We start from the raw sequence: 23,519 nt of genomic DNA, 5'->3' as shown, positions 1-23,519 counted from the left end.
AAGGCTTATAATAGCTCTTGTAGGAGAGGGTTGCTGAGAGGTGAGGCTGTGCCTATGGCCTCATGTGGGACACCCAGAGGCTGCCTTTGCTTGGACCCAGATACGCTATACTGACCAGTTGTTTTCATTAAAAAGTCCTTTGGGAGGCGCCTGGGTGGCTCAGTCGGTTCCTCTTGAAATCAAGTGGTTCCTCTTGATTTCGGCTCAGGTCAGGATCTCAGGGTTGTGAGATCGAGCCCCACTCTGGGCTCCACACTGGGCAGGGTGCCTGCTTGAGATTCTCTCTCTTCCTCTCCCCCACTCCCCTGCTCTCATGCACCCATGCATGTGCTCTCTCCCCCCAAAAAATAAAAATAAAAATTAAAAAAGTCCATTGGCATTGAACAAATAAGCCAAATCTCCGTTTCTTTTAGGAAGCTCTGTGGCTCAGACCCCCACATGGAAATCCTGCCCTATTTCTGCAGTAAATTTCCTCCCCCCGGGGTGGGTCAACCAGCAAATAATCTGATATTATCAGATTTTCTTCGGAGGCAATGGTCTGCAATGTGAAAATGTGAATTAAGATCTTAGGCTAGGGTCCCAAGGCAATCTTTGAAGCAGCTGTGCTATCCAGATTTTTAAATGTAAAGGTGATTTCATTTGAAATTATAAATTCTAACCTTTAGGACTTGTGGTTGGCTGCACCTTGGCCATGTCCACTGCCTTTCTCACAATTTCTAGTCTCCTACCTCAGGTTTCCCTCCTGCCTGCCAGATGGCCACCAAATTAAAATTCTTGAAGTACTGCTGGATCACGTCAACTCCAAACGCCGAACTCTTCAAAGGCACTGCTTGTAGTCCAACATCCAAGGTCATAAAATCTATACCCAAATTATTTCCATGAACCTCCTTCATTATCTCAAGCTCCCCAGCCGGGCTCCACGCTGTCTCACCACGGTCTCTGCCCAGGCTGTCTCTTGATGAGCTTCCCCATTGTTCACATGCCCAATCCCACTCAAACTGTCAAGGTTGGTTCCTCCCCGGAAGCCCCAGAGAGGTTTCTTGGAGTCCGTCCTGTCACTACACCAGACTGCTAGTTCCGCGAGGAAGGGACTCTGCTCTGTTCGCAGTTCCGTATCCCACAGAACACGGCGCAGTCTTCTGTGGTCCCTGGAATGTAAGACTGTCATCCCTATAGGAAGATCAAACTGGCAAATTCTCGGGAATTTTCTTGTTATAGAAAAGAATGCACCCCTTTTGATCCTGCCCTACAGTTATGGTCTTGAGCCAAGAGAAAGAGAAGGTCATCACAAACGAAGTCTCCAGTCTGGGAGAGTGAATGGGTCAAAGTGAGTGTGCTTGGTCAAGGGGTGTTTTTTCTTCCTGTATTAAAAATCTCCCCCAAATGAGTGGCCTCCTGCCCCTGTACAGACCTCCCATAACACATGTCCTGCTTTTCCTTCTTCTGTCTTCCCCTCTCTACCCAGATGAGTCCTGATAGGCAATTTACATGCCATTTGTCCACAAAGGGAAGTAATTAACCTCTCCCTCCCCCTGGGAGAAAGGATGGTGCTGGAAAGGGGGAGTGGTTCCTTGCTGTGTGCAGGTGGGAGGGCTGCCCTGGAGGAAGGGGCAGCTGGCCCTGCAGCCGTCCCTCTGTGGAGAGGAATGGGTTTTTATTAGCTTCCAGACTCCCAGAGGTGTCTGTGGGATTGAAAATTGCTGCCAGACCATGGGGTCAAAGAGGACAGGCCCAGTGAGAGGAGAATGGAGGTGGCCCTTCAATCACCAGCTCCTCACCCAGAGGGGCTGGCCCAGAGAAAGGCCATGCAGACCCGCACTTCTTCCGCAGATCACATTTGCGGAGGGCCGTGTAAGCAGGTGGTTTCTGAGCCGACACAATGTGAGAGAGGCCTTATCAGTGCATTTCAGCTGGGCTGGGCTAAGCTATGATGGTTGGTAGGTTACAGGTATTAAGGGTATTTTCAAATTACAAGGGGGTTGTATCTCTGGTTGTAACCCGTTCATAAGTCAAGGAAGATCTGTATTCCATGTTCCAGAAGAAAAGAGTAAACCAGATATAAAACACTCATCAGTATCCTTGGGGTGTGCAAGTGTCGGGTAGATCCAATGTTACATGCAAATCCGGAGGCCCCTTTCCACCATCTAGGGTCCTTGATGGGCTGGAGGGGGTGTTTCCCGTTCCCATGATAAGGACAACTGTTGGGGGGTTCTCACCATCAGGACTGGGAAGCAAAGGGCTCTGAGAAGTCTGGCTGCTCCCCACAGGGTAGTGGGCCCAAATCACTCATCCTTCCGTGGCATTCTGTGTTCTGGAAATGGGAATGAAACCTCACAAAAGGGAGGACAGAGAGGTCGGCCACAGCTGGTCCCCAGAATGGAGCTAAATTTCTGTGATGGCAATTAGCAGCAGGTGGAAGGGTGACACAGAGCTCCTTCTTCTGCCCAGGGCAGCTGTGGAGAATCACACACCTCTGGGCTTGTTGGGGTCTCCAGGTCCATGGATGGCCCTGCCTGGTGTCCCTGCTGGTTACAGGGCAGAGCTGACCATCTGAGGCTGGGTCAGTCTCCCTCTCCTTGCCCCTCTGTGGACTTCCCTCCCCAACCTTGGCTCAGCTGCTCCCAACCCCCAGGCCCTTCCAAAGCCCCTTGGTAAGTCCCCACGCCCCAGGCCAACAATCCTCCTAACTATCTCCTACCTTCTCTCCTCTTGGCCAAGTGTCTCACAAGAGTGAGCTACTCCAGTTCTCAGGGTATCCCTGGAAAAGCAGCCCTGCAGGAGCTAGAGCTTAGGTAGGAACACAAATTCTCAGCAGGATCCCCTTCCCAGCGACTGACTCAGAAACTCCCGGGGTGGGCTACGCCTGGGATGCCCACTGGAGTCCAAAAACTACTGGCTCACATCCCTCCTACAAGTCCTCGTGTCCCATCCCCTCCTCTGTCCTTGGAGCTTCTCAAAGTATTGCCATTCTGTAGGGCTCTCCCTGCAGAACCTCCCAGTTCCCCAGAATTGGTGACCATCTCGGTGGCTAACATGGATCTCTCCAAGGCCCCAAGCTATAGATCCTGTCACCTGGTGGACACCTGCATGGATGTTCTGATGACCTCAGAACCAGCTGGGCTGCCTGGGTAGGCCACCCCTACCCATGTCATCCTCCTTGCAGATTCATCCTGAGCGGCTTTCTGTTGGAGGATATGCATGCTGCACTGTCCCTCCTTCTGAGTCTTGTGACCTGCCACCCACTTAGCCTGAGCCTTCAGCTCACATAGACTTCCTGGAATTCCCCAAGTAGAGATGGATATCCCTGCCCAGTGTCCTCCAGCAGGGCTTGGGGCTCCCCTCAGAATACTTATAACTTCCTTCACAGGAGACAGTTCCCCTTGATAACACTGATCTGAATTATTTTTATCATAAAGAGGAAAATAAATCACTTCAGAAAGGCAGAATTTTCCACTCAGCTTTTTACAGAATTCAAGAGAAGTTCAATTATTTTAAGTTTAGAAATAAGATTTCACAGTCACACGTTGCATCTCCACTAATGAATCCCACCCCAACCCCAATCCCAGGCAGCTCCTACACAACTGCTTCTACTGTGGATAGGAAAAAGGTCAAGAGTCCTTGATCACTCCCGGTCTGCCATCTGCAGCTTGATGAGCTGGTCCAGGACATTTCAGGGCAAGAGGTGGTGGAGAAGGAAGGCCTAGGGGGGGGTCAGGTGGTGAGCACCATCGCCTGCACCAGGGTGGGCTGGGGCAGCCTGAGGAGTCCCGCCCAGGTGACCCTCAAAGAATATCTTTCTTGCAAAAAATGTGTAGCCAACGTCCTGCTGGGCACAGAGGTAAGCACTTCTTGCCTTTTCTTCCTGTCCCACAACCGTCAGGCCTGCAGAATGTGATCTCCCTTGTGGATGTGATTGTTTCTAGAGGCTTGTGGAAGCTGAGTCTGAAAAGCCATTGTGTAAAACCATTTCTCCACCCACAGAGGTCCCTTAGGGCCAGGCGCTCCTCAGTGGGGGGCTGAGGAAAGGACAAGCACTACCTCCTGGTCTTCTCACCACATGGCCTTGAGACCTCAAAGGAACAGGGTGGACATCAGAAGGTCTGGGCTAGATGTGAGACCCGCACTCCATCCTGGTAGGTGACTTGGGATCCTGTCTGAAGGTTCTGTGCTGCTGAGAAGCCCATAGGTATGTGGGTCCAGATGGGTTAGGGAGAGCTCAGTGGTGCCCTTCAGATGCTCCTGGTTCTTGTTTGCATACCCTCTTCTGCCCAGGGCTCAGGGCCCAGAACTGGCTGCAGTCCCCATTCTTGGCAGGATTTCTCAGTTCCCCTGAATGTGCCCCTTCTCAGCTTGACTGCTGTGCTCACCCATGGGCCCCCAGTTCTGGGCCTTCCCCAAACCCTGACCTGCACTCAGGTGCTATGTGAATTTTGAGAGTTCACATCTCTCTGCTCTGGCTTGTGGCCTTCGATATTCAGGAGTGACAATTGTGATGACGACGATGATGACAATATCATAAAAAGGGGCAACTAATGTTTGCTGAATCAGAACCTACTCTATGTCAGGTGCTGTGCTGGGTCCATTCCACACATTCCATTCCATCCTATGTGCCTGATACTATTATCCCCATTTTACAGGTGAGGAAACCGAGAATCCACCAACACATCCCTCCAGTGCGTGCCCATTGTGGGTCAGGGACCCCAAGGCAATGGGAGTGCCTGACTCACCAGGCTCAGAGGAAGACACCTACACTTTGCCTGGTGGCGCAGGCACTTTCCTGGCCTATGGCCGCCAGGCCTCATGCAGGACCAGGGATCTCGAATGGCTCTCTCAACTCCCCAGTAGACAATGACAGAGGTATGTCACTGACACAGGCCAGAGTCCCCTGAGTATTCAGTTCATAGCCTGAGCTCTATCCCTAGGGGGGTCTCTGCTCATGGCTTTTAACCTGTATCAGCTCCTTCTGCACCGTGTCCCCAGACACACCAGCCAGACTTCAGCTCAGGTGCATCTGAGAGGAGCCAAGGGACAGAAGCTCAAACACTGGGACTGGCATCCTTGGACTTGGGGTGGGGTCTCTGTAGGTCCTACTCTCTGAGCCTGCTGCCTTCTCTCCACAAGATCACAGAGAGAAATACAAATGCAAGGAGTGTGTCTTAGTACAGTGAACTGGCTTGTCTGGGGTGGGGAGGTCTCACCTGGCTGGTGGTGGTTGGGCCCACCACGGCCTCGTAGGGTGGGGGAAGTTCCGTGGGGTAGAGCAGGCCAGGACTGTTGATGGCAACATCATACAAAGTGCTGAATGGAGAGGGAGCAAAGTCCAAGTGGAGGCCCCTGAAAAGGCAGAACCATCCCATTGTCACTCCTGGGATGGGGGAGGGGATCCTGAACTGCTGACCTTTCTCTTAAAGGCAATCAGAATGTCTTTTGTCAGGGTTTCCCTTGGTCGAATACTCATTTTGTTTGTGAAATAAAAGTCTCATTCCCTAGGCAGTTTTACCTTTTTTTTTTCCTGGAGAGAGGTCGACAAACCCTGTCCACTGAAATTAAAATAATCATAGAGCCGATTAAATCTTTAATTAAATTTTACAGGTCCTCTTAATGACCATAACTCAGCGGCAGTTTTGTTTCATGAGAACGTAATGGAGCCGTTCTTGTGGGGCTAGGTTTGCTTTTGTTGTTGCACGGCGGCAATACCAAGAGAAACGTTCTCTCTCAAAGCCAACATTCTCTCTTTTCACTGTTCATGCTCTGGTCTTTAATCAAACATGCTCTCTTATGTTCACTCTCCTCTGCTCAGCTGCCCCACTGAAAACGAGGGTGGCTGTTGCAAGTTCCACCTCCCCTACTGTCCGCATAGGTCACTGCCACCATCACCAGAAAGACCAACCTGTGGGCTTCGGCTGTGGGTGTGCAGGTGTACTCTGGCGGGTAATAGGGTGGAGGTGGGAGTGGGGGTATGAACTCATCGAAATCCAGGGTCTGGTGGAGCACGGTGCCATGGGGCGTCACACAGGCCGGGCTGGCAGAATGCACCCTTTGTGGAAGGAACTGGAAAACAGAGAGATTCAGAGTTATTTGGGACATCTTGTGTGGCTTGTGTCTAATTAAGCTAATTATCCATAAGCTTTAATGATTCGTTTGGAACTTATGTAATTTAAACTGTTGGACTGTGACGGCAAAACACACACTTAAAGATGATGGCTCCGTGAGGAATGCCTCGCCCCCACAGCTTCTTCGTTAGGCTTTGTTTCTCACAATGCTACACAGAATGCCTCCATTCTAAGGAGAAATGCAGTCTGGGAAGTCTTTAATTCCACCCCCACCCCTAAATATTTCTCTTTAGATTATACTACTCAAAGCCTGTGGGTTAAAATGGTGCCTAATGTCCATGATTTAAGATAGCACTTCCTGAAGTGCATTCATGAGGAAACACCAGCCCCTCAAGATGTTCCTCTACAGCCCCTCCCAAATTCCTACAGTGAAATAAATTTGGGAAATGCTACATAGTGTTGTACTCCCTTTTTGGTGCCTTGTAGTGCATGTTTGTGTGTTAAAGCTCCCGAGAAGGTCTGCACCAATAAATTAAAAAATACATAAATAAATAAATAAATAAATAAATAAATTAAATAAAATCTGTTTAATCCATTAAAGGAATATTTCTCAAATATTTCATTATGGGTCCTTTTGGACACATGGTATCTATGAACACTTGTCAGTCCTAGAAATTCATAAACTCTGTAAAACACTGCTCTGAAGGAAAATAATCATAAGTTCCAAAACATTCTGTGGGGCAATCTTAAAACCAAGACACTGCTTGAGCAAACTGAGATAAAATTGCTTAAACAAAAAGAATCCTGCCTCTGCCTAGCTTTCCATTTCTGCCATAGGAAGCACTGGCCAATAACTTCCCATCTCTGGTCACTGCTGCCAGAGATTACCTGTAGCATGGAGATGTCTGAGCCATTGCTCCAGTTCCAATCAACACTTCACTGTGAGTGCCTGCAGGTACAAGGAAATCTATGCTACTCAAATGCTACACTCTGGGCTATCCACCACATGAAGAGTGAGACAATCAACTGTATATGGCCAAGCAAGAACAGTTCTGCTAGTAAACAAGCTCTCCAAGCACTGTGTGGGGGCCTGGAGTCTACAAAGGGTTAATGAAGATGACATCAAAACAGGTCTGAAGATTGGGAGGTAGGCTTACAAGAAGGTGCTCTAGGCTCAAGAAGAACAGGTGAGCTAGTGAAAGATGTGTTTAAGAAAAGCAAATTTACATAAGACCCTAGAAGTTAATACTGGAGGCACTGAGGGGGGGTGGCTAGGGAGTGTGCTGGAGCTGGGAAGCAGTGCTATTAAAGTTGTGTGGTAGGAAGAACCTTCTGGCAGCTGTGCTTAGGGTAGTCTGGACTTCTTAGGAGGCTGGGATGGTAGGATATTTTTGCATGAGCAAGGGTGAGGTCATGATTCTGAATATGGCCAAATACCATTAAATCAGCATACTCCAGACTTAAGAGAGAAAGAAAAGTGACCATGTCCACATATGTAACGCATCAGACTGAAATTATCTCATGTGGCTTTTTTTTTTTTAAGATTTTATTTATTTGGCAGACAGAGATCACAAGTAGGCAGAGAGGCAGGCAGAGAGAGAGAGGAGGAAGCAGGCTCCCTGCTGAGCAGAGAGTCGGATATGGGGCTTGATTCCAGGGCCCTGGGATCACAACCCGAGCTGCAGGCAGAGGCTTTAACCCACTGAGCCACTCATGTGGCTCTTCTTAACACACAGAGCACATTCCTTGCGTTTTCAGCAGGTCTGAGCTGTGGCTTTGTTTAATTGTCTGAAACAGAGGTGAGTCAGTGGCTAGGAGCTGGTCGAATGTGTGTCTGTCATCCTGTGCCTTGGAAAGCTGTCAGCCCTGATGTGCATTGCACAAAGCTGAGCAGTTAGGACAAGGCCAAATGTCCTTGAAGTCTAATAGGGACATATTTTGAATGAGTCTCTATCAGAAATTAGAAAAATCAATAACAAACTCAAGCATGAAATGCAAAAGTCAACATGCTTTCTTATTAAAGGTACAATCCCACCAGGAGCGGGAACAACAAGCATTTTCAACGAGAAAGGCAAGACACTTCAGATGATCCTATTAGCCGGTTTAAATGCGTAGATGCTGCCATACACCAGAGGTGTTTTAAAAGCTAAATGACAGCTTTAACCACTTCTGCTCTAAACGCCAGATCACCTTTCCAGTGGTGTGTTGGCTCCATTTTCAGGGAAGTGACTCAGACTCAGCTTATTGCAAACTGAGCTTTCACCTAGGTTCCTCAACCTTCCCAGGAGGAAGTCTGCAAGTAACTCTTGACATACACCCTCCTCCACAACAAGGTGGGGTCTGTCTTCAAGTCCAAGGTTACCTGCTTGGAACTCTTCTTTGAGATGTTAGAGCTAGAAGTCTGCAAACCATGTTTCCCAGACTCCCTTGTCAGTTGGCTTCCTGTTGGGCTCTGCCTACAAGGGGCACTAGAGGGAGAATGGAAGAAGACAGCTACTGGTCTGCTCTTTCCCCACTCCTACCCTTGTGTTCCATGGAAGCTGCCTCCGTGGCTGCTCATTTCTGTGTCTGTTCTCTCTTCCCGGATCCCCACTTCCCTTTCGCCTGGCAACCTCCTAGTCATCCTTCAGGACCGACAGGAATGCTTCGTGCCCAGCCCACACCTCACCATGCTGCGTGTTCTCATGTCTACAGATCAGTGGCCAGGCTCAAAGACTGAGCCTGCATTGGGCTGTGGTGGGTGGAAAACCGGCTCTGAATCACCACTTCTTCCCCAGGTGGTCCTCCCTGTTCTGGGCCATCTGCAAATGTTTTGTTTGTTCCATGTATGGTGGAGTGGTGTTGGTACCCGACTGAAGTGTTCCCACACCTGATGTGAGCATTATTATTGCCCAGCACTCGTCATCCACAAAAGAGGAGTGTGCATTTTTTTTAAAGATTTTTTTTTTTATTAGAGAGAGAGATTGAGGGTAGGTGGAGAGGCAGGTGGGGGGTGGGGGGGAAGCAGGCTCCCCGCTGAGCAGAGAGCCTGACACGGGGCTTGATCCCAGGACCCTGAGACCATGACCTGAACTGAAGGCAGAGGCTTAACCCACTGAGCCACCCAGGCACCCCAGGAGTGTGCATTTTAGACCCTGCTGGAGACAAGTCCCTCCTCATCTGTCTGCTCTGGAGAGGGAGTCCCAACTTAGGGGCTACTGTCCTTCCAGGCGTGTTGGAACCAGGGAAGAGGGCTGGGGGTACACGGGCCTACAGCAGCTTCCCAAGGCCCACTTAGGAAGACCCTAAAATTTGGTTCTATAAGAACAGTCCATACTCTGGGGTCTCAGAGGGGATGTGAAGAGGTCAGTGGGCCTTGGGTGGCCCTGCCTGACCACTGACGGCCCATGAGCACATTACTGACCTCTTCCAGTCTCGAACCCCTACTTTGACCTCACCCGGCCTGACAGGGTCACACTGGGAAACACCATTTCTGTCACAGACCCAGATGGCAGTGTGGTGTGGCTTCAACAAAGGACCGTATCACTGATATTTGCTCTGCAGTCCCTACAACTCCCTCTCCTGCCATGCAGGGAGGGGGAGGAGTGAGGAGTGAAGGGCAGGACAAGGGGCTGGTATTTCCAGGACGTCCTCTGAGTTCTGAGCAGCTTCTCCTCTTCCAGCCTCCAGGACGGGTCTGCCAGCCTCTTTTCACACCCCTCCCCAGACTCCTGAGCAGAGGCGGCCTCTCTGGTTCACTGGGGAGCAGAGCACACTCTCCTGGCTTCCCCGCCACACTCCTGAATGGCTCCTGAATGGATCACGCACATCTCTGAGATTTCCCATAAGGACTAAGAAATACAGGGCCACAGCTTTCTTCCTCTACCCTTGCTGACTCTTGGGAGAAATATGCTAATATTCCTTAATTGACCTCGCGTCGCCAACCGACTAGATGAGCTGGGCTTTGTCTCCACACTCCAGACACCGGAGTCATGCCCACCAGAAACACATTGCTGCTCTCTGGTCCTGCTACCACCCCAGGGACGTTCCCTGCCAATCCAGGGCACGGGGTGCCTTCCCCAGCAGCTAATGCCTAGGTTAGTTACGACCATAATCTATAACGAACTATGAATGCAGGCAGAAAATCTTGCTTGTGCTATGAGAACCAAGTTGAATGCTTTGGGGAGACTTGACAAAGGAGCACAGCTGAGTAGAAAGTGCTGCCAAGCCGGGTCCTGGCAAGGCAGGCATAAGGGAGCAGAGAGGAGTCAAAACATCCGGGGGAACTCTGCGTTCTGCTCACTTTGCAGGTGTCACTCTAATTTAAAGGAACGGAATCTGGAAATTACAGACGGTGCTGTTTTCCATAAGTTTATACAGGAAATATAACTTGGTACACTGATATTCAGATCCCCAATCAAACAGAAGGTCTTGGCCCCAGATCAAAACCCTGGTAGACAAATGTTCATCTGCATATTTAAAGTCACAACGTTTGCAGCATCTACACGTTACACTGTTAGGATTGTCTGTTGTAACTAGCTTTTTGAGACAAATCAGGGAGTGCCTGGGTGGCTCAGTCAGTTAAGCATCCATTCTTGATTTTGACTCAGGTCAAGATCTCAGGATTGTGAGATCCAGTCCTGCATCAGGCTCTACACTCAGCACAGGTCTGGATAAGTGTTTCTCCCCCCCCCCCCGAAAATAAATAAATAAAATCTAGAAGAAAGAAAGAAAGGACAGAGAGAGAGAAAGAGAGAAAGAAAGAGGAAAGGGAGGGACAGAAGGAGGGAGGGGGACGGAGAGAAGGAAGGAAGAAAGATTGATTAATCAGACATCCTTTGGTCCTAGTCTGATAGATAAGTAGCATCTACCAGATAAATAAAATCTTTAAAAACAAAACAAAACAAAACAAAACAAAAAAAAAAGGAAGACATGGAGATGTTTCCGGTAAACCCAGACCTCAAGGAAGGTCACTATGGGTCCAAGAAGGGCCAGCCTCCATGAGGCGCTAATGAACTGGGGTGAGCTGGAGAGGTGAAGATGCTGGTGAACTTGAGTGATTCTGGGAGTTCCAGGCTTGGGGGTGTCCCTGACCGCAGCACCCTTTGCTAGCTCCATGGGCAAGCCCACAGTTAGCACACCTGTGAAAGTCTTGGCACTCTGTCTGCACTTTCTGGAGGCCTTCTGCTTGACAGGGCACACGACTCGTGTTGAAAACATAAATGACAATAACAAAAGATAAAGTTCACAAGCAAGTGCCTAATGGAGATGCATGTAATAGCATATGATGTCCCTTAGGGTAAAGTGGCTGGTAATAAAGTTCATGGGGAGGAAAAGAGATGAATAGAGAAATGGAGAAAATGAGATTACACTCAAGAAATAAAACTAAAAATGTGAGATCAGAGGTACTTTGGAGGTAAAAGCTTTCTCCGCTAAACTGTATCAATAAACTGAATTTTATCATCAGTTTGCCTTTATCACTATTTCCAAAACGTATTAGAGTGCTCTAGCTTTATAAATTCTGATGCTAGGCATAAAGCTTTTCATCTCATGTATACATGCCTTCATGATGAGTTCCAAAAATGGTTAATTATCCCAACGCGCAGGCCCTCAGAAGCAAGGAAGGAATTAGGGGTTCCCTCCATGCCAGGCTAACGTCCTTGCTCTGAGTCACTCTGAGGTCTGGGGTGCCCCATGGTCTTTGGTGCATAAATGAATTATCTTGCTTCCCGTTTCTGTGTTTTGGGAGCAGAGCTGGAACTTAAAAGTACTAGTAAAACAATGTGTGTGCAGACACCTCCAAGATCTTTAAAACTTTGTATCTCAATCCCTCATGACTGTCCCACCCACACTGAAATAGAGAGCAATTGATCTAGGACCCTCTTTCACTCAATCTTTCCAAAGCACTCATTTTTTTTTTAATTTATTTCTTTTCAGTGTAACAGAATCATTGTTTATGCACCACACCCAGTGCACTCATTTTTTAAATAAGAGAGACAATGATCCTTTTTGACACTTATATTTCATTGGCTTCTATAATAGTACAATATGCACTTATAAGCCAAATACCACTGGCTTAGACCGTTTTGGGGACAGCTACAACTGACACTTAGAAAGCTTGTGACCCAACTGCTGGGAGCAGAGATGGCATGTGGGTGAACCAGAGAGGCTGCCGGTGGGTAGCTATGCTGTGGGGAGCAGGCAGCACATCTTACATGTGGGATGGAGAACCATGGCTCTCCGGCCAGTGGGTTCAGCATAGGTGGACGAAGGGAGCTATAACTGTATGCAGAAGGAGCTTACAGTAGTGCCATCTGCACAGGACTATCAAAACCAAAATCAAAACCGAGAAACCACACAAGCATCCACACATAGAGAAATGGCTCATTAACGTTGCATGCACAGTCTCGTTCAATATAGGCATGAAGACATTGTTGTGTACATTGACCTAGAGGGATGTCCTTTATCATTTCAGGTTACAAAATCAAGTTGCAGAGCGATATGAATGGTATGATCCCCTTTGGTTAAAAGGAAGGCATAACATGGGGTACCTGGCTGGTTCAGTTGGTTAAACATTTGCTTTTAGCTCAGGTCCTGATCTCAGGGTTGTGGGATCGAGCCCTGCATTGGGCTCCCCTCTCAGCAGGAAGTCTGCTTCTCTTTCTCTCTCTCTCTCTCTGATAAATAAAATTTTTAAGAAACAAAAAAAGGAAGACATAGCAGAAGGAGGAAGAGAAGGAAGAATCAGGAACAAGGAAAATAGACTATTTGTATATGTTAATATAAACACTAAGAAATCAATAAAGAAATGGAAGGATTCGCTGCAAAGTTTCCTTAGGAGAATGAGGAGGAAGAAAGTAGCTTATTAACTTTGTCTTTATATATCTCTGTATTTTACTTGTTTCAGTGATCATATATTACTTCTTTAATTCAACAGTCTAATGAAATAAAGTAAGGAAATTAAAGTCAATTACACCTGAATAAAGCTGAAAAAAAAGGAGAAGACTTTTCTAAAAAGTTAAAAAGAGCTGCTGAAGCATGCTCATGAATAACTCGATTCCAGGTTCCATCCCTCAGGGCGAACCATGAGTCCCTGTGCCTCCTCACTTCTCCTTCTTCCAGGGTGCAGCCTGTGTAGCCAGCCTTGCCCAGCCTCTGACCCATGTGGTAAAAGCCAACCTTCTCCAGGTGGGCCACCAGGGTTTTTCAAAGCCCACACACATGGATTATCTGATTCCTCTCTCAGCGGCCACTGAGGACAGCAGAGCCTGAAGGGTCTTGCATAGAGCTGAGGAAACTGGGATGAAGAGGCAGCCTAAGGTCATGCACAGGTCATACAAAGCACCACGGTCATATGTCCCCAGTTCCCTTTAATGCCGCTGCCTCACCCCCCGAGACACTGCAGGTCAGCAGCACCGCCAGAGACTTGCAAGGAGAGTAGAGCCTTGTCTGGTCCCACAGCCCTAGTCACAAAGGGAAAAAGACTCGCCAGCAGGAACTTAACTGATTTCTATGTCAGGGGTTAGAAGCGAAGTTACCCACAGATACTCAGCCATGGAACAACCATGGGCTCTGAGGGCAGCTGTTGTCATGGTGACCACACCTTACCTCCCTGTGGTATTTTACAGTCGACAGAGTACATCAAGGACCGTGGCATTCACAGTCATGGCTCCAGGACATTCCTAATAACAAACCAATATTCCCCCTGCATTTAATAGTCAATTAGGTCACACTTCTTGAATGTTCACCAGGTATGCCATTCGGTCCATCTCAGAGAGGTGAGGAAACCGAGGCTCAGGCGGGTTCGGTGACATGTCCAGAGTCACTTTCTTCATACACAAAATAGGTGGGACTCAGATGAAGACACGGCTGACGCCAGGCCCAGGATGGCAGGCCCGCGGGCGAGCCACATGGCGGAATGATAGCATGAGCCTACATCAATGTGATCACAATTGCATACACCATAACGGCTACCGCACGCCTCCTTCGGATTTAGTTGGTAATTTTCATTCTAATGCTTCAAACTGGGGAAGGCAAACTTTTATATTTACAGCCCTTTGGTTCTGTTAGGTTGGTCAAATTGGTATGATGTTTACAGATCAACGGTAAAATCTGCAGAGGTGAGTAGAACCCCACAGTACTTAACTTTTTCTTTATACAACAGGCCGGAGAAAATCACCAACATGAGGCCTCGGTGAGCGAGGCCAAAAGTTCATTGCCGCTGAATAACTGCTTAATTAAATCCCTTTCAGAAAACTGCCACCCCTCTGAAAGGTCAGGCCCGGCTGTGACAGCTGTGTAGATATACACTGAGACAAAGGGACGGACGTTGCATGTGATTAGAACCAATGAATTTTTAACGTCTTTCTGGCCCTGTAACTTGAGGAACTGATGTATTGCCATGGGGTAGATGAGAAAAAGTAAATCAAACAGTCCACTGCAAGAACAGCTTGCTTTTTCATTCATGCGACACATAAAACATTGAGGGGGAGGCAGGGCGGGTCTCGAAGAAGCAAAGAGAGAGAGAGACAGAGATACACACACACACACACACACACGATTTCTACCCTTAGCTTTAGACAACCATGTCTTCCCATCAGTTTTTCTTTATCGTGCTGATTTTAGCGGTAACATACTGAGAACTGTGGGCTGTGTTTTATTCACATTGAATAAATGAAGAGCCTTCATTATTAATTAAGCATGTACTTATAGACGTGTATTAATAAGTGTGTGACCCTTGCTCTTGGTCTCATTTCTCTCCCTTGGGAGCGGCAGTTCTTCAGCTGTAAGGCTTTGGCTGGGTGGGGGGAGGGGAGCAAATGATGGCCAACCAGTCACTCTGCCACTAGATTATGAGCTCAGGGTTAATGAGCAAATCTAAAAAGCACAGATGAGCAGGGTTTTTTTCTTTCTTTCTTTCTTTCTTTCTTTTTTTTTTTTTTTACTTGAAAAGGACTCATTTTCTAAAAGCAACTTCCTTTTATTAAAAGAGATTTCCAAAGCTGGAGGAAGGCACCTTGCTCTGGAGGTCCTGGACCCAGAGGATGTCTAGGGCTGTCTAGGACTGTCTCTGAAATTACTCAAGAGCACACACCGGGGGTCATCTAGACAGGTATGACAGTGGCTGGACTCCGTTAACACAAAGTTCCAACAAAGCCTAAGATAAATACATTAATGGCACCAAATGTACAGGTCCTCGGTCTTCCAGAGGACAGCATGAGCCTGTCATCCCTGGGGCTTCTGGTTGGAAGCCAGAAGAGTCCACTCTCCTTTAGTTTCAAAAAGGCTGGAGGAGAAGGGGGTCAGTCTCACTATTTTGAGTGTGCTTGGGAAGGAAGGGGCCCACTCACCATCTGGAGGACATCGGAAGAGACCATCTGCATACAGCACATGGCCGTGGCCAACGCACACACGATGGTGGAGAGGACATTGAGGGCACACACGCTGAAGAGGAGATCCTGGGAGAGAAAAATGCAGCAGAATGTCAGTCTCCTCTCAACAACCCAGATGGCAGATCCTTAGCTTTTCCATCAAGGTCCAGAACGAGTGTGACCAGTTGCCTTCCACTTCCCAGAGGTTTTCTTTTGGAGTTTGTTTTAATAATCAAAACTGGCCTGTAATATAGACACATTTGTTTACCCTTCTACAATGCTGACTGAATTATTCTTAGATACTGAAGGATGTATTTCACACTTTTGGTCATTATTAGACACTCACTGTCTAAGAAAATCTTGAACTCACCAACATTTAAGTAGGGGGCAATTGTTATCAATTATACAATGTAACTTAAAATCTTGAAAACTAGTAAAATGCCAAGTTAAAAAAAATTTTTTTTTTATTTGACAGAGAAAGAGAGATCACAAGTAGGCAGAGAAGCAGGCAGAGAGAGAGAGGAGGAAGCATGCGCCCTGCCAAGCGGAGAGCCCAATGCGGGGCTCGATCCCAATGACCTTGAGACCATGACCTGAGCCAAAGGCAGAGGCCCCAACCCGCTGAGCCACCCAGGCACACCGCCAAGTTTTTAAATTAAACTTTTTGCCTTCAGGTAATGGAAGATTCACAAGCAGGTGTAAGAAATAATACAGAGAAGCTCTGTGGACCCTTTGCCCAGGTTCCTCCATGGTAGCATCTTGTAAAAACCATAGTGAAATATCACAACCAGGATTGACGGTGATGCAGTCAAGACACAGAACATTTCTGTCACCATGCGGATCCCTGCCCCACGTTGACCTTTCAGAGACACACGTACTTCTCTCCCCTGCTCCAGCTCCATCTCCCATTACCAATCCCTATCAACCATTAGCCTGGCCTCCATTTTTATAATTTTGTCCTTTTAAGAATGGTACACAAGTGGAATCATATAGCATGTAACCTTTCAAAATTGGCTTTTTTTACTCATAGTAATTCCATCAAGATTCACCCACACTGTTGCATGTGTCAGCAGATCATTCCTTTTTATTGCTGAGCAGTATTTCATGGTGAATGTACCACAGTTTGCTTAATCAGGCACCAGATGAGAAATATCTGTGTGGTTTTCAGCTTGGGGCTATTACAAATAAAGCTGCCATGAATGTTTGTGTACAGGTCTTTGTGTTCATGTAAGTTTTTATTTCCCTGGGGAAAATGTCCAAGAATACAATTGCTAGGTCATAGGGTAACTAAATGCTTGGTTTTATAAGAAACTGCCACATTGTTTTCCAGAGTGACTGAACCATTTTATGTTCCTACCAGAAATGTATGCATGATCCAGTTTTTCTGCTCTCTTGCCCATATTTGGTATCACTATTTTTATTTTAGCCATTCTGATAGGTGTGTAATGATATACCAGTATCATTTTTTAATGTTTCCTAATGGCTAGTGCTGCTGAATATCTTTTTGTGTGCTCATTTGATCTGTCTATCCTCTTGGGTGGAGTGCCTATTTGTATCATTTGCCCATTTCCAACAGAACCATTTGTTTTTTATGAATTTTGAGAGTCCTTTATGTGTCTTAGGTCTTGGTCTTTTGTCAGGTATGTTGTTTGCAAATATTTTTCCCAGTCTGTAGCTTTTAATCCTCTTCACATAAGTTTTCACAAAACAAAAGTTTCATATACCTTAGGTCCAGCTTACTAATTTTTGTTTTTATGGCTCATGCTTTTGGTGTCAAGATTTTCTCTTATTTTTTTAAAAAAGTTTTTATAGTTTTACATTTTACATTTAAGTGTGTGATTCATTCTGAAGTAATTTTTGAATAAAGTGTGGGTTAGGTTGAGGTTTATTTTTGTGTTTCTACTTTTAATCTTGACGTGTTCATTGCTAGATATAGAAATGTGATTTATATTTATATATTTATCTGGTATCTTGTGACCTTGGGATTTATCTAGACAATGAGGTCATATGCAAATATTCTATTTCCTCTTTTCCAATTTGTATACTTTTTAATTTTTTCTTGCCTTATAGCACTAGCTAGAATTTCAAGTTTATCAATAAGAAGATGAGTGAGATGGTGAGAATAGCTATCTTTGTCTTGTCGAATTTTGTGGAGTTTTAACTCTCCAAGTACAATTCATTGCTCCTTAGGAAATCTGTTCTCTAAAAATAAGCATGATTTACAAAAATGATACAGGAATACCTTGTAGATATCTGAGGTTGTGTTCCAGATCATTGCAATAAAACAAATATTGCAATAAAGTGAATCAAATGCATTTTTTTGTTTCCTGGTGTATATAGAAGTTATGTTTACACTATACTGTTGTCTATTAAGTGTGCATTTATATATGTTTAAGCATTATATCTAAAAAATGTACATACCTTAATTTTAAAATACTGTATTGCTAAAAAGTGCTAAATATCATCTGGGGTTTCGGCAAGTTGTAATCATTTTACTGGTGGAGGGTTTTTCCTCCCTGTTGATGCCTGCTGACTAATTAGGGTAACAGTTGCTGAAAGCTGAGGGGGCTGAAGCAATTTCTTAAAATAAGACAACCAGTTTGCTTCATTGACTAATTCTTCCTTTCATGAAATATTTCTCTGTAGCATGTAATGCTGTTTGATAGCATTTTATCCAAAGAACTTCTTTCAAAATTGGAGTCAATCAATCCTCTCAAACTCCATTTCCGCTTCATCAGCTAAGTTGATGTACTATTCTAAATCCTTTTTTTAAAAATTTATTTTTTATTTTCAGCATAACAGTATTCATTATTTTTGCACCACACCCAGTGCTCCATGCAATCCGTGCCCTCTATAATACCCACCACCTGGTACCCGACCTCCCACCCCCTGCCCCTTCAAAACCCTCAGATTGTTTTTCAGAGTCCATAGTCTCTCATGGTTCACCTCCCCTTCCAATTTCCCCCAACTCCCTTCTCCTCTCTAACTCCCCATGTCCTCTATGCTATTTGTTATGCTCCACAAATAAGTGAAACCATATGATAATTGACTCTCTCTGCTTGACTGATTTCACTCAGCATAATCTCTTCCAGTCCCGTCCATGTTGCTACAAAAGTTGGGTATTTGTCCTTTCTGATGGAGGCATAATACTCCATAGTGTATATGGACCACATTTTCCTTATCCATTCGTTTACTGAAGGGCATCTTGGTTATTTCTACAGTTTGGCGACCGTGGCCATTGCTGCTATAAACACTGGGGCACAGATGGCCCTTCTTTTCACTACATCTGTATCTTTGGGGTAAATACCCAGGAGTGCAATGGCAGGGTCATAGGGAAGTTCTATTTTTAATTTCTTGAGGAATCTCCACACTGTTCTCCAAAGAGGCTGCACCAACTTGCATTCCCACCAACAGTGTAAGAGGGTTCCCCTTTCTCCACATCCTCTCCAACACATGTTGTTTCCTGTCTTGCTAATTTTGGCCATTCTAACTGGGGTAAGGTGATATCTCAATGTAGTTTTAATTTGAATCTCCCTGATGGCTAGTGATGATGAACATTTTTTCATATGTCTGATAGCCATTTGTATGTCTTTATTGGAGAAGTGTCTGTCCATATCTTCTGCCCACTTTTTGATATGATTGTCTGTTTTGTGTGTGTTGAGTTTGAGGAGTTCATTAAGATCCTGGATATCAACCTTTTGTCTGTACTGTCATTTGCAAATATCTTCTCCCATTCCATCCGTTGCCTCTTTGTTTTCTTGACTGTTTCCTTTGCTGTGCAGAAGCTTTTGATTTTGATGAAGTCCCAGAACTTCATCTTTGCTTTTGTTTCCTTTGCCTTTGGAGACATATCTTGAAAGAAGTTGCTGTGGCTGATATTGAAGAGATTACTGTCTATGTTCTCCTCTAGGATTCTGATGGATTCCTGTCTCACATTGAGGTCTTTTATCCATTTTGAGTTTATCTTTGTGTACGGTGTAAGAGAATGGTCAAGTTTCATTCTTCTACATATAGCTGCCCAGTTTTCCCAGCACCATTTATTAAAGAGACTGTCTTTTTTCCACTGTATATTCTAAATCTTTTGTTAACATTTCACCAATCTTCACAGCATCTTCTCCAGGAATAGATTCTATCTCAATAAATCCTTTCTTTATTCATCCATAAAAATCAACTCCTTCATCCATAAAAATCAACTCCTCCTTAACTCAAGTTTTTTTTTTTTTTTTTTCCATGAGAGGGAAGCAATCCAGTCCCATCTTCAGGCTCCACTTCCAAATCTAGTTCTGTGGCTGTTTCTACCACATCTGCAATTACTTCTCCACCACTGAAGATCTGAACCCCTCAAAGTCATCCAGGAGGGCTAAATCAGTTTGTATTGATGTATGTATTGATATTTTGATCTCTTCTTGTGAATTATGGATGTCCTTAATGGTATCTAGAATGGTGAATTCTTTACAGAAGGTTTTTAGTTGACTTTGCACAGATCCATTGGAGGAATCATAGTCTATAGCTGCTATATAGAAGCTTATGAAATTTTTTTTTTTTTACTGTTCTGAAAAATGCTTTATTTTTTATTGTAATTCTAGTATCATTAACATACAGTGATATTAGTTTCAGACGTACAATATAGTGATTAAAAATTCAATACATCACCTAGTCCTCATCATGACAAGTGTCCACCTTAATCTCCATCACCTCTTTCACCCATCCTCCCACCCACCACCCCTATGGTAACCATAAGTTTGTTCTCTAGAATTAAGAGTCTGTTTCTTGGTTTCTCTCTCTCTTTTTTCTTTGGTCATTTGCTTTGTTTCTTACGTACCACATATGAGTGAAATCATATGGTATTTGCCTTTCTCTGATTGATTCTTTAGCTTAACATTACGCTCTTCAGCTCCATCCATGTCACTCCAAATGCAAAGATTTCATTTTTTAGTGGCTGAGTAATATTCCATTGCATATGTACACACACCATATGTTCTTTATCTATTCATCTACCAATGGGCACTTGGGCTGCCTCCATAATTTGGCTACTGTAAATAATGTTGCTATAAACATAGGGCTACACTAATGAATTGTGTACCCATTTGAATTAGTGTTTTTGTATTATTTGGTTAAATACCCAGTAGTGTGATTGCTGGGTCATAGGGTAGTTCTATTTTTAACTTTATGAGGAACCTCCATACTGTTTTCCAGAGTGGCTGTACCTGTTTCCATTCCTACCAAAAGTGCAAGAGGGTTCCTTTTTCTCCACATCCTCACCAACACTTATTGCTTCTTGTGTTTCTGATCTTAACCCTTCTGACAGGTGTGGGGTGGTACCTCACTGTGGTTTTGATTTGCAGGAAATATATTTCTAAAAAACAAGACTTGAAAGGCAAAATTACTCCTTGGCCTGTAGGCTGCAGAATGGATGTGGTGTTAACAGTCAAAAAACATTAATTTCAGGGGGGGAGGAGTGAAGATGGCGGAGAAGTAGCAGGCTGAGACTACTTCAGCTACCAGGAGATCAGCTAGATAGCTTATCTAAAGATTGCAAACACCTGCAAATCCATCGGCAGATCAAAGAGAAGAACAGCAATTCTGGAAACAGAAAAACAACCACTTTCTGAAAGGTAGGACTGGGGAGAAGTGAATGCAAAGCGACGGAAAGATAGACCCCGGGGGGAGGGGCCGGCTCCCGGCAAGCGGCGGAGCAACGGAGCACAAAATCAGGACTTTTAAAAGTCTGTTCCACTGAGGGACATCGCTCCAGAGGCTAAACCGGGGCAAAGCCCACGTGGGGTCACCGTGGCCTCAGGTCCCGCAGGGTCACAGAAGGATCGGGGGTGTCTGAGTGTCGCAGAGCTTGCGGGTATTGGAACAGGAAAGCTGGCTACAGAGACAGAGCTGACAGTAAGATCACAGCTCGGTGTTACCTTGAACCGGTCGCAGGCTCGGTGAGCTCGGAGCGCGGCCGGAGGTCAGGCAGAGGCCGGAGACCAGGAGGCCGCCATTTGTATTCCCGTCCTCCAGAACCCTACGGAAAGTGCTCAGGGAACAAAAGCTCCTGAAAGCAAACCTGAGCGGATTACTCACCCCGGCCCCTGGTAAGGGCGGTGCAATTCCACATGGGGCAAAGACACTTGAGAATCACTACACCAGGCCCCTCCCCCAGAAGATCAACAAGAAATCCAGCCAAGACCAAGTTCACCTACCAAGGAGTGCGGTTTCAATACCAAGGAGAGCAGCAGAATTCCAGAGGAGGAGAAAGCAAAGCACGGAACTCATGGCTTTCTCCCTGTGATTTTTTTTAGTCTTGCAGATAATTTAATTTTTTTCTTTTTCATCTTTTGTTTTTTTTCTCGCCTTCTGGTAAAATTTTTTTTTAACTTTTACCCTTTTCTTTTTTAATGTTTTTAACTAGTTTATCTAATATATATATATTTTCTTTTTTATATTTTTCTTTATTCGTTTTCTTTTTTGAAAATTCTTTTCTTTTTTTTTTCTTTTTTTCTTTTTTTTCTTTCTCCCTTTTTGAACCTCTTTTTATTCCCTTTCTTCCCCCTCACGATTTGGGATCTCTTCTGATTTGGTTAAAGCATATTTTCCTGGGGTTGTTGCCACCCTTTTAGTATTTTACTTGCTCCTTCATATACTCTTATCTGGATAAAATGACAAGACGGAAAAATTCACCACAAAAAAAAGAACAAGAGGCAGTACCGAAGGCTAGGGACCTAATCAATACAGACATTGGTAATATGTCAGATCTAGAGTTCAGAATGACAATTCTCAAGGTTCTAGCCGGGCTCGAAAAAGGCATGGAAGATATTAGAGAAACCCTCTTGGGAGATATAAAAGCCCTTTCTGGAGAAATAAAAGAACTAAAATCTAACCAAGTTGAAATCAAAAAAGCTATTAATGAGGTGCAATCAAAAATGGAGGCTCTCACTGCTAGGATAAATGAGGCAGAAGAAAGAATTAGTGATATAGAAGACCAAATGACAGAGAATAAAGAAGCTGAGCAAAAGAGGGACAAACAGCTACTGGACCACGAGGGGATAATTCAAGAGATAAGTGACACCATAAGACGAAACAACATTAGAATAATTGGGATTCCAGAAGAAGAAGAAAGAGAGAGGGGAGCAGAAGGTATACTGGAGAGAATTATTGGGGAGAATTTCTCCAATATGGCAAAGGGAACGAGCATCAAAATTCAGGAGGTTCAGAGAATGCCCCTCAAAATCAATAAGAATAGGCCCACACCCCATCACCTAATAGTAAAATTTACAAGTCTCAGTGATAAAGAGAAAATCCTGAAAGCAGCCCGGGAAAAGAAGTCTATAATATACAATGGTAAAAATATTATATTGGCAGCTGACTTATCCACAGAGACCTGGCAGGCCAGAAAGAGCTGGCATGATATTGTCAGAGCACTAAACGAGAAAAACATGCAGCCAAGAATACTATATCCAGCTAGGCTATCATTGAAAATAGAAGGAGAGATTAAAAGCTTCCAGGACAAACAAAAACTGAAAGAATTTGCAAACACCAAACCAGCTCTACAGGAAATATTGAAAGAGGTCCTCTCAGCGAAGAGAGAGCCGACAAGTGGTAGACCAGAAAGGAACAGAGACCATATACAGTAACAGTCACCTTACAGGCAATACAATGGCACTAAATTCATATCTCTCAATAGTTACCCTGAATGTTAAAGAGCTAAATGCCCCTGTCAAAAGACACAGGGTATCAGAATGGATAAAAAACCAAAACCCATCTATATGTTGCCTCCAAGAAACTCATTTTAAGCCCGAAGACACCTCCAGATTTAAAGTGAGGGGGTGAAAAAGAATTTACCATGCTAATGGACATCAGAAGAAAGCAGGAGTGGAAATCCTTATATCAGATCAATTAGATTTTAAGCCAAGACTATATAATAAGAGATGAGGAAGGTCACTATATCATACTTAAAGGGTCTGCCAAACAAGAAGATCTAACAATTTTAAATATCTATGCCCCCAACGTGGGAGCAGCCAACTATATAAAACAATTAATAACAAAATCAAAGAGGGGGTTTGGGAGAAGGGGGTGGGGTTAAGGACATTGGGGACGGTATGTGCTTTGGTGAGTGCTGTGA

General features: G+C 45.1%; 1 protein-coding gene across 4 annotated transcripts in view; it reads right to left on the bottom strand.

Moving 5' to 3' along the window:
- The window catches only part of FAM189A1 (family with sequence similarity 189 member A1), a 486,040-nt gene that overhangs the window by 9,995 nt on the left and 452,526 nt on the right, over positions 1-23,519 (bottom strand). For all 4 annotated transcript variants that reach the window (XM_004759869.3, XM_013060110.2, XM_045070539.1 and 1 more), the window contains 3 exons: positions 15,383-15,490; positions 5,891-6,051; positions 5,199-5,334 (listed from right to left, as the gene is read on the bottom strand). In XM_004759869.3, the coding sequence (XP_004759926.3) occupies positions 5,199-5,334; positions 5,891-6,051; positions 15,383-15,490 (405 nt within the window). The remainder of the gene's footprint in view (positions 1-5,198; positions 5,335-5,890; positions 6,052-15,382; positions 15,491-23,519) is intronic.

Source organism: Mustela putorius, unplaced genomic scaffold, assembly GCF_011764305.1.
Source record: "Mustela putorius furo isolate JIRA1106 unplaced genomic scaffold, ASM1176430v1.1 tig00003972_pilon_pilon_pilon, whole genome shotgun sequence".
NCBI lineage: Eukaryota > Metazoa > Chordata > Mammalia > Carnivora > Mustelidae > Mustela > Mustela putorius.
The sequence above is the reverse complement of the archived record's forward strand: the minus strand, read 5'-3'. Positions and strand labels throughout refer to the sequence as shown.